General features: G+C 32.8%; 1 protein-coding gene and 1 pseudogene across 1 annotated transcript; one reads left to right on the forward strand and one right to left on the reverse strand.

Annotated features, from left to right (window-relative positions):
• Positions 1–1154: 1154 nt before the first annotated feature.
• Positions 1155–2378, forward strand: LOC133194316 (uncharacterized). The gene has a single exon (XM_061330297.1). The coding sequence runs from the start codon at positions 1155–1157 to the stop codon at positions 2376–2378; it is 1224 nt and encodes a 407-aa protein (XP_061186281.1).
• Positions 2379–3109: 731 nt separating this feature from the next.
• Positions 3110–12074, reverse strand: part of LOC133194317 (uncharacterized) — a 41927-nt pseudogene continuing 32962 nt past the window's right edge.

Here is a 12074-nt window from a genome sequence, read left to right on the forward strand (position 1 = left end):
TTTGAATTTACCTTAAGCGAAAGCTGTATTTAAATAAAGTCATATTTACTTCCGTATAATTAGAATTTTATATGTTAGATATTGCTTCTAAACTCTAAGACTAACTCATGAGAACGTCTTAGGAACATCAGTTTCTTATGCATGTTTAAATGTAGCATTTCCGAAATAACTTTAACGATTAATATTTACATTTAGTGTAATTTTATTTGTGAAATCCATTAGAAATCTACAACACTCAATATAACACATACGAAACCTTGTCAAGGCGCGGTAGAATCGAAATAGGAACTGCATATAAATGCAATGCACTAGCGACCCAAAAATATACATTGTTTTAGCTCAGTTTAACTAAAACAATTACCCTATTAAATTGTTGTAAAAGTATATCCATTGTACCTTTAGAATTAATTTGTCATTTTTTACCTTACAATATTCATCTGCATTATCTAACTGTCCACGTTAAAACGGCTGTTATATCAATACACTTCACCAATTTTTAAAGACCAACGACTTCCAAAATTAAGAATTCAATGCTTATTATTGTTGACTAAAAATTCCAGACGCCTTACAACGAGGTCTAAAAAAAGTGATTTATTGGCTGAAGGCATAGACTTAGTTTTAATAGTTCTCATTGGTATGTGTCGATTACAAGACTTGTTTTATTTTTAATTCTAAAACTTTATGTTTAATAATTTCATTAATCATTGCAGATAGCGTTTTATCAGTTATCACTCTTCACATTATGGACATTCTAGGATTCAGCACACAGTGTAAAGTACGTCAATGTTATCATTGTCTAGGGGACACAGAATTCTACTGTAACACTAGTAAAGATCATCTTTGTCTAGAGTGTAAAGAAAAACATGCTATTGATTTAGAGACAATTGACCATGTTGTAATTTACTGTGAAAAATATAACTACATCTCAAGACAAGAGTCTATGAAGAGTACTGTCATTCATGTAAACTCCCTGTCTGTCTCCAATGTAAAAAACACCTCGTACTGAATATAAGAGCAGAATATCAATCAGGGCGTCGACAAAACAGAGAAATCATTCGGAACATCAGAAGTGAGACTCTCTTTAACGGTTGCTTTCTCCTGGCAAGAATCAAAACTGATATAAAAAAAATCACTCAGAAATTCAACAATCAGAAATGACAGCAAAAGCCGCGGAAATCAAAAAGCTCACTGACATTGTAATATCTGAGGCTAAAGTCGGGCAAGAAAGTTCGATTATGAAACAACTCAAGAGAAATATAAAAAGTCAAATTGCAAGCATAGAGAACTATGAACCTAGATGTCAACAGTCAAAAATTAGGCCGGTAAAATTTCTTTTATTCCTAAAGAAAATTCATTTCCCGAAGATTAAGGCCACTCCTAAATTTAGACAGCAGGCCCTGCTCTCCCTAACCCATAAAATTAACATGGTGGATGTGATTAATTTATTGAGCGAAATCCAAATCATAGAGACAGGCAAAAGTCAAATAAGAAATGACAGTCTGATGAAACTGATGTCTACACCTGTATTACACAGATCTGTCACAGTGACAGGTGTTCATGAAGGTGTAAGACACATTTCCTGTGTGACGTCAGACCGGGCCTGGATCAGTGATTGGTATGACAATTTCATCTTAACAAACACAAAAGGTGATACCCTAGATAGTATATATGATGGAAATGGAGCACACACAGTGACCATTACAGGTGAACTTATTTATATAGACAAGAAATATAACATAAAACTATATAAAAACGACAGGACAAAATCCACACTGATAAAGCAGATAGAGCCATGGTATCCATGGTGTGTATACTGCTCCCCTTTCAATGGGGATCTACTGGTCGGGATGTATAGAAATGACCCAGTAGAACCAGCCAAAGCAGCACGATATAGCAACACAGGACAACACATACAGACAATACAACACGACATTACGGGTCAGACACTGTATAGAAGTCCTGGGGACATCACAGAGAACCATAATGGAGATGTTAATGTGTCTGACTCTGGTCGTGATGCTATAGTGGTGACAGATCGTGGAGGAAGACATCGTTTCTCCTACACAGGACCACCAGGAGCAGAACTATATCCAACAGGAATCTGTACAGACGTGCTGTCACACATCTTGGTGTGTGATGCTTTCAGCCACACAGTGCAGATGATTGACAAGGACGGAAAATTCCTGTCACTATTTCTGACACCACAACATGGAATAGGTGCACCATGGGTTCTGAGTTATGATAACAAAACCCAGCTTCTCTGGGGTGCATTTAGTAACAACAACAGAGTTTGTATATACAGATATATAGAGAGGAAGGATAATCTGGTTCATTTAATATATTCAGAAAATTTATACAGACGCTGTGCTTTCTGTTAGGTTATTGTAATTAGTTTTTATATGTACAAACGTACGCACATGGATTGATTTGAGAGGTTATTATAATTTGTAAATAAAATACATGTACATAATTGTGTTCATATATAAACAGGACTATTTGACAAGTAATTTCATTTAGTTGATAAGATACATGCACGCATACATACTGAAAGGTCAATACTCCTTATAGGCACCCAATCCCTCCTCTGGAATTTCCGGGGATCGATCGATCCGTACTTAATCTGATTTTTATAGATTTTTATTTATTTTTGGTTGATTTTTTTGGGATCACTATTTGTTATCTTCACATTTTTCATAACAATTGTTAATAAGATATAATAAAAGACAGACATAGAGACAAATAAATATCTAACAGCCAACTCTAAGAAAAGTTTTGAAATTAGGTAAGAGAGATGGAAATCACAAATATTCTATTTACTATTAGCACGATAGTTCATGCATTTACTTGCAAAGAAAAAATGGTATCCATGGATAGTAGAAGAATGCAATAGAATCTAGCAATCAAAGAAAATATGGTTTCCTAACCCTCAAAATGAATAATTAAATTGTAATTATTAGAAATAACTATTTATAATTTTATTAATATATAGGCGTTTCTTACAATCCCCCAAAAGAGATTTCAGTTTGTCTTTATTGGGCTAAACTGATCATGCACACAAACTAGAGAGTGGAGAGCAAGGAAATGAACATTTGAAAGATCTCAATCAGTGTCACCCAGGAGTTTGGAGAAGCTGACTTTCCTTAGACACTGCTTTCACAGCCTTAAAGGAAACTGTCATTCTCTGAGGTGACATGGAATCAGCTGCCCTGAGTCGTCCCTGCCACTGCTGTGTTGTGGATTCAAAATAAACAATTCGTTGTGTCTACGAATAGATCCCTGTTTAGGCCATGTGTTAGTGAATGATGGTTATGTATATATATATATATATATATATATATATATATATATATATATATATATATATATATATATATATATATATATATATATATATATATATATATATATATATATATATATATATTATATATATATATATATATATATATATATATATATATATATATATATATATATATATATATATATATAAAATAAAAAATCCAAAAAAATCACAAAATATTTTTTGCAAGCGCTTTCGCCATGTTAGGCTCTTCAGGCAGTTATAAAAATGTCAGGTAGGTTACCTGGTAACGTCCAAAAGCAAAAGTTCATTGTGACGTCATAATAGATCAAGGTAGCGTAAAGTTGCCGTATTAGATAATGTACAAATATTGCATTAACTTGAACACATAATATGCGTAAAATCTTACAATATGTTATATAATAATGCATCATTTTCGATTAAGTTTGGTTTAAAGAGTTTAAACAGAAATATCCTTATGGACGCTAAAAGATTCTACCCAATTTTAGAACAATCGGAAAATATGAAAAGTTTAATACAACCAAATGATATTATCAATAGTCGACGACAGGCACCCAATCTTAAAAAATTGTTAACCAAGGCCCGTTTTACTACACAGGAGGAAATTCCAACCATTAAAAAATGCGGAGATCCAAGATGCGGAACGTGTACATATTTAGAAGAGGGAAATAGAATCCAACTTAAATCAGGAATGGAAATTAGAACCAATTCACCAATGAACTGTAAATCCGAAAACGTTATCTACTGTGCAATCTGTCCGACGTGCAAAGAATTCTATATTGGACAAACTGTAAAACTAAATGCCGGGTTCGTGTACACAAACAACAAATTAAAGACCCTAGTGTGCGTAATACACCATGTTGTGAACATTTTGCAAAATGCGGCAAAGGAATATTTAAGATTTTCCCTTTTTATAAACTTCCCAATGAAAATGAAAATCTACGTTTGGCAAAAGAGGACTGCTTTATCAAACTCTTTAAACCACAGCTTAATCGAAAATGATGCATTATTATATAACATATTGTAAGATTTTACGCATATTATGTGTTCAAGTTAATGCAATATTTGTACATTATCTAATACGGCAATTTTACGCTACCTTGATCTATTATGACGTCACAATGAACTTTTGCTTTTGGACGTTACCAGGTAACCTACCTGACATTTGTATAACTGCCTGAAGAGCCTAACATGGCGAAAGCGCTTGCAGAAAATATTTTGTGATTTTTTTTGGATTTTTTATTTTTAACACACCCAGCAAAACTGTACCGGTTCTTCATTTTGTTTTTGAAATTTTATATATATATATATATATATATATATATATATATATATATATATATATATATATATATATATATATATATATATATATATATATATATATATATATATATATATATATATATATATATATACATATATATATATATATATGTCCAACAGAATTTGTCACTCCAAGTCACAGCACGTGTAAGTGATGTGTAGTATAACTATTCTCATTGTACAAGGAGGGACAACTCCTATTGATTATCAATGCCAGCACAGCGTTGCTGTATTGTTGTTTATAATGGCGATTTACTGATGCTACTCTATTTTTGTGTTAGTCTTTGTTTTATTGTTAAAGACTAATTTAATGATGCAGTTCCTTCATGAATGTAATGTTAGACAAAAGGGGAGGATCAAAGATTTTGTGCCCTGCTGTATAGACAGGAGGGGTGGATCAAAGATTTTGTGCCCTGCTGTATAGACAGGAGGGGTGGATCAAAGATCCTGTGCCCTGCTGTATAGACAGGAGGGGAGGATCAAAGATTTTGTGCCCTGCTGTATAGACAGGAGGGGTGGATCAAAGATTTTGTGCCCTGCTGTATAGACAGGAGGGGTGGATCAAAGATTTTGTGCCCTGCTGTTTAGACATGAGGGGTGGATCAAAGATCCTGTGCCCTGCTGCATTGGTTTAGGGTATAATCCTTTACTCCTGATGTAGATGGTTTTATTTTCAAGGTCACCAGGGCACATAAAAAAGCTTCTGCTTTTTGTTTGAGAACACAATTTTTTTCAGAAGTCGTTTTATTGGTTTTGTGATACAATGTGTGTTTTTTTTTTTTGGTCTTCGGTTTTCGAAGATTTTATGAACATTTATCTCATGATCATGCATTGATTATTTCATATGTAGATATTTTAACAGATTTTGTAAATATATGTCATTTTGTAAATAGTATGTATAGATAAAGCTATATATAGACAGTTAGTCATATTTACTTCACTGCAAAAGGGACACCAAGATTTTAATTATTTGGTAACTCAACATTTATTCTTAAAACTTTAAATTTAGATAATTCTTCAATCATCTTAAATGTCTATTTGGTTTCATATTTGCAGCTAAATGACTGCTTTTACATTATTCTTGACTTGAGTATTTGAGTTTGTGCTACAAGAGGTTTGATATTATTACGTGAAGTCGTGTATTGGACTTTATTCCTGTATACACTTGACAAAAAGTGACTTCTTTTTGTTGGACATACATTAATCGGGTAAAACATTCAGTTTCTGTAATCAGTTGATATTTCCACTCTTTATGGTTACAAATACACATGGTATATCCCTGAATCAAGAAATGCTACGCAAAGACAAATGTTCAAAATAAAACAAAAACAAAATTAAAAAAAAACCCAAATCTGTAGTCATTCCACAATGCCAGAAAATGATTAATAGTGCTAGATTATTCTGGTTTTGAAACACATTGGTGCCAATATTTGAGTTCTCCTATTTTTTTTTTCTTTTTTTTTTTTTTTGTAATAATTCCAAAAAAAAGTGTCTATTCAATACACAAGTGCTAATTAATCCTGTTTATTTTTAAAATTGTGACATAAATATGAAAAATTAATTTTACCTGAAAGAGGGGTGAGGGTTGGGTCTATTACAATAAGTTTTTCAATATTCTATTTTCTCTTTGTATTGTCCATTTTCTATTTTAAATGTATGAAATAAGTAACGGGTGATGCAACAATAAAAATTATTTTCAAAGGTAGAGGGATCTTTTAGCTTCAGTGTTGGATTACAAATTTATAGGTTGGCCCTTTATATGGCTATTTAGAGACCAGCAAAGAGCATCATTGGATAAATTTAATTAAAACTGTAAACAAAAACACTCCAGATATCTCTTGCGAAATAATGTTTCTTTCAGGAAATAGAAAAAATTTAAATCATTTACAAATGGAAAACTCTTCCCTCATTGTCTTAAACAATTTTTATCTAAGACTGTTTTTAATGCTGAAACTGTGATAACGTTCTGTATTAGACATTGAGCCATTTTGTAGTACTCGTGAACACACCGGAGAACTGATGATACACAAATGCAAGCCATAGGCTAACTCTTTATGTTTTGTAAATGATGTTTATTTTTGAGAGGAGTGTGTGTTAGTGCAATAGAAGTAGATGAAATGTTTTTTTTTTTCTCATAAAAAATCTTAATATTTTGTGAACATGATTTCTATAGTCAGTCAGTTGTACAAATCGACTACAATCCCGTAACTATGTTTTGTATCCCCCTCCCCCTTTCTTTAAAATGGTAGACTGATCATAAATTTTTGATTTATTTTCAAAAGATAGAGTACAAAATCAAGAGTTTTAAAGTATTTACTGTGGTAGAAAAAGATTTATATATGTTGGAATGACAACAGACTGCCTTATGACTTTCTTCAGACCCGGTTTTGTACAGTTGCTCAATAGATTCTGAAAGATAATGATTTGTATGTGCTATATGTTTATGTATAATGTGATAATTATTAATCATTACTAAGTATTTACTAAACTCTCTGAAGAAAGGAATTTAACAAATGTTACTCTTCTGTGAAAAATATTTATTTTATCCAGTGTTTTAGTTATAATGATATAACGTTTTATTTGCACGTGTATGTTTAAAAAAATGAATATTTTTCTATCACTAAGTTGATTTTCTTTACAAATTTATTGACATTGAGAAACATTTTTTTAATGTATTATAAATTTTTAAAAAGTTTTTTTTAATTTCTTTATTTCTGATAGTAATGGGCTGCAGTTTTGAGATTATTTTTCAGTGGGTTAATACAAAACTGCTAATACAAAACATTAAGAAATCCCAGTCGATTTTTGCTGCTGAGAACACCTGATATCCTTATATTTTCAGACCCTGTGTAACATGATATATATATATAACGTAAGAAATACATGTTACAGAGTAACTTACGTATCCTTTGTCACATGATAACATGTTGATTTCATCATCACTAATGATTGTATGAAGTGATTTCTTGTACTGAGGCTGTCTTATTGTCCAATCATGCGTAACCTGGTGGGCGATTGTCCAATCATGTGTAACCTGGTGGACGGAGTCAATGTTTGTCCTTCATCAGCAGTGTGTAAAAGTTCACATCATCAAACATTTAGGTGATGTAGTTGTACAAAGATCTGAAGTCCTAACAATATTGTAAAACAAGCATTGTATAGCTTTTTTTCCAAATGTTAAAATATACCAAAATAAAAGAAGATGGGTGAACAAGGCGGGCGAAGTGCCTATAGTGCGACAAACATGAAGTGAAAAATAAAATCTCAATTATATCAAAATTTTCTCTGATATTTCATCTAACATTAAAGTATAATTTATGTAAAATCTCTACAATTTACAAAAATCTCACAAAGACTGAAATTATTTGCCTACGAAATAGCATACACACACTAAAGAGGACAAAAAGGATCATTTTCTCACACTTCAACAATTTTTTTCGATATGAGTGGGTCTTCGCTACATTTTTTTTGAAAGTTAATCCTAAAAGTTTGCATAATTATATACATTTTTTGGTTTACAAAAACATGGAGCAAAGACCCACTATACCTTAAAAGTACACTTTTATGACAAAGCAGTCGCATCTTTCTGAGAAATACTTGAAGTCCATTAAGTCAAGGGTCATATCACAAACATGATTTAAATGCCACTGTTCTTCAGGAGCTGTGTAGCGTAGTGGTTAGCGTGTTTGTTTCAAAGCAATATGATACTTCGGATTTATATTGTTAAGGGTTCGAGTCCCACGAATACCATTTCATTTTTTTAATAAAAGAATAATTTTTTCCGATATCTTTTTTTCTAAGAAAAGTTTTGCTGATCATAATTTCATAAATTTCAATAATGAGAACTTTACCTTAAATGCTTAATTCACAAATTGAACATTATTTTTTCAATATTTGAAGTTATAGGCATTCTGCACGCCTTGTTCACCCATCTTCTTTAGATTTTGTATGAAACTATCTATTTGAAAGAAGATCATGTGATGTTTTGGATAAATTCTGTGTGCCGCATTTCTAGTTTTAACCCATTATATTATTTAAAAAAGAGTAACTATCTCTTGCATAAAGAAATGTCTGTAAACCAGGTTATGATGGTTGGACAATATCTTCAGTAGATTTTCTATGTTGCTGTGTCTTATAATTTTACTGTCCCACGGGCCGGTGAACAGTACACACACATGTATGCTTATTATTAAAGATAAACATTGTATCATGGTTTTTTTTTTGTTAGTGATTTCTTGAAATAAAATCATTTAAATAATTTTAAAAATTTGGTTTTTGAGATTTTTGTTTTCAGCTTAAACTTGCTTAGATCCAGAAGGATAAACATACACTCACCTAAGACATAAGGGCACCTGCACATTCACAACGTTTTATCCTCCTGCCTCTTGTATGATGAAATATGTGGAGATAACGAGCAGTATTCAAGCTCAAAAGGCCATTAAACATTTCAAAACAGGAGCAGAGCAAACACGGACCTCCACAACATCAGAGGTGGGATCAGGTGCTATGGAGGAGTGAGCATCCCCTGCCCGACCGGTCACACCCGCCGTGTGCTCCTTGTCATGATCGGAAAATAACGGAAAAATCCGTCGACAATTCAGTGTGTAAATAATGGCCTAACAATTAGTATGAAAAACGTCAGTCAGCATTTGACTCAATGATAAATTGTATTTGCTGACAAGGTCATTGTATCGACCATAGAACTTACGAAATGATGACTTGAAACGAGACTGCCGATGTTCTTGTTTCATCAACTTGTTTGTCAATAATTTACTTCGTTTTAGAAATTGTACATAGGTAGAGCATGCTCTTGCGTATCGAATCAACTGAGAGATATAAACCCCGTAGGTGATGAAGGTATATTGCTGCATAAGTAAGGGAAGTTGACGATTGAAAAGTTATCATAAAGATTCAGAGAACCAGAACAGTCACAACTTACAGCAACAATATGTATCGAGACGAGCCTTTTTTTCCTCCTGTATAATGATTGACAAAAGGTACAGTCACGTATCTTCACAATTTGTCGGCGGCGACATGTACTGTGAACATTTGCACATCTTGTCGCCGATATATTATGTTGAAGGATATTTACTTAGGTCAGAGAGAGAGATTGACACACACACCCTCACCCACACACACACTCACACACACAGAAGGATCGACGAAGTGTGGCAAATAAATAGCTAAACAAGTTGTATATATCTAGCATAACTCGCAATACTGTAGGAAGAAAAGGTTTTGGTCAGAAAATTGTGTCCAGGATTAGTGTACATCATAAACTATGATATATCCAAATACTGCAACTCATGAGATATCTGATAAATCAACATATTATTTTTTTATTATATGTACTTGGAAATTGAAAAAAAAGTGTTCAGTAGTAATGATTGTTTTGAAATTATTTTTTTTTTTTTTTGCGTTATTCTTCTACATGTGCCGATATAATTGGTGTCGGGGTTGATATTTCTAGCTCACCTGAGCTAAAAGCTGAAATGAGCTTTTCTGATCATATTTTGTCTGTTGTCCGTCTCTAAATTTTTCACATTCTGTAAACCATTGGGCCAATTTCAACCAAACTTGCCACAAATCATCCATTGATAAAGGGGATTCAAGTTAGTTAAAGTGAAGGGCCAATTGCCCTCTCAAGTTGTTTAAATTAGTTGTTAAAAATTAGTGAATATTTAGTGACATCTTTTAAAAATCTTCTCAGGAACAACTGTGACAGAAAAGTTGAAACTTATGTGAAAGATTCATTATAAAGTGTAGATTCATTTTATTAAATCATGTCCCTAGGGGGAAGGGTGGGGCTACAATAGGTGATCAAAGTTTCATAGAATATATGGGAAAAATTCTTTCAAAATGTTCTTCTCAAGAACTACTGGGTCAGAAGGGATGATAGGTAAAAACTTCATTACATAGTGTACGTTAAATTTTGTAGGTGCTGACAAGAAAAAGATCTTTCACTGCTCAATGGCCCTGGGTGCTAACAGCAAGCATAGGTCTAAATTTGCAGCCCTCCACCGACAGGTGGTGGGGTCTCCATATGAGTGAAATTTTCTCTAAAGGGACGTTAAACAACAAAGAAACAAACAAAAACAAAATCAGTTGTGTTCAAATCATGACCTCAAGTGGTAGGGTAGGGCCACAATGGGTGATCAAAGTTTTACATAGGAATATATACAGAAAATCGTTAAGGATCTTCTCAAGAAACAAAGGCGGATGAAATATGGAGATTGAAATATATGGAGATAGCGAACAGTATTCCAGCTCAAATTAAGTTCAATTAAACAATACATATTGGGAGCAGAGCAAACAGGGACCTCCAAAAACATTAGAGGTTGGATCAGATGCCATGGAGGAGTGAGCATCCCCTGCCGATCGACCGGTCACACCCGCCGTGTGCTTCTTGTCATGATCGAGAAAAACGGAAAAAATCTGAAGACAATTCAGTGTGTAAATAACGACCTAACAATCAGTATGAAAAACGTCAGTCAGCATTTGACTTAATAATAAGTTGTATTTGCTGACAAGGTCATTGTATCGACCATAAAACTTGCGAATTGATGACTTCATATGAGACTATTGATAACCTTGTTTCATCAATTTGTTTGTCAATAGCTTGCCTCATTTTAGAAATTGTTCATACATATAGTATGCTCTTAAGTATCGAATCAACTGGGAGACAAAAACCCCATAAGCAGGTGATAAGGGTATATTGCTTCGTAAGTAAGGGAAGTTGACGACTAAAAAATAGAAGTCATCACCCGTTTATCATAAAGCTTTTTTGGTAGGTTACCATTAAATTCTTTTTTTCTAGTAAAATATCCAAATATGAAATAGATAATTCAAATTCTATGGTATCTTTTATTTCATGCTCACTGTTATATATCGAATTGACATATGAATGGAGGTAGCTATTGTTAATTGATAAAATGTCGTCGATATATCTGAATGTCGAGTTGAAGGCCACAGCAAGTGTTTCCTTCTTTTTATGTAGAAGTTTTAGAGTAAATTCTGCTTCATATGAATACAAAAATAGGTCTGCTAATAAGGGGGCGCAATTTGGTACCCATGGAAATTCCTTCAGATTGTTGGAAGAGCTGATCTCCAAAAACTACACGGATATATCAATAAGAAACTCAAGCATCTTTTTCTTATCAACTTCAGAGTATGTGTACAATCAGAATGTTTTTGACAAAATAATTTCGCAAATGATCTAGTACCTGTGCACTACCCCCGTTTGATTTTTTGGCTTTTTTTAATTCTGCTTGTTTAACTTGTATATAATCTTAATTTAATCCAAAGGTAAAATTTCATAATTAAATAATTTACTTAACATATACAGTAACACACCTTCAAACGAATATGACAATTTTTTTGCTTGTCAAAAAAAAAAAAAAAAAAAAAAAAAAAAAAAAAAATC

This window comes from Saccostrea echinata, unplaced genomic scaffold (assembly GCF_033153115.1).
Source record: "Saccostrea echinata isolate AGI-Se365-2 ecotype Australia unplaced genomic scaffold, CSIRO_AGI_Sech_v1 ptg000029l, whole genome shotgun sequence".
In the NCBI taxonomy this organism is placed as follows: domain Eukaryota; kingdom Metazoa; phylum Mollusca; class Bivalvia; order Ostreida; family Ostreidae; genus Saccostrea; species Saccostrea echinata.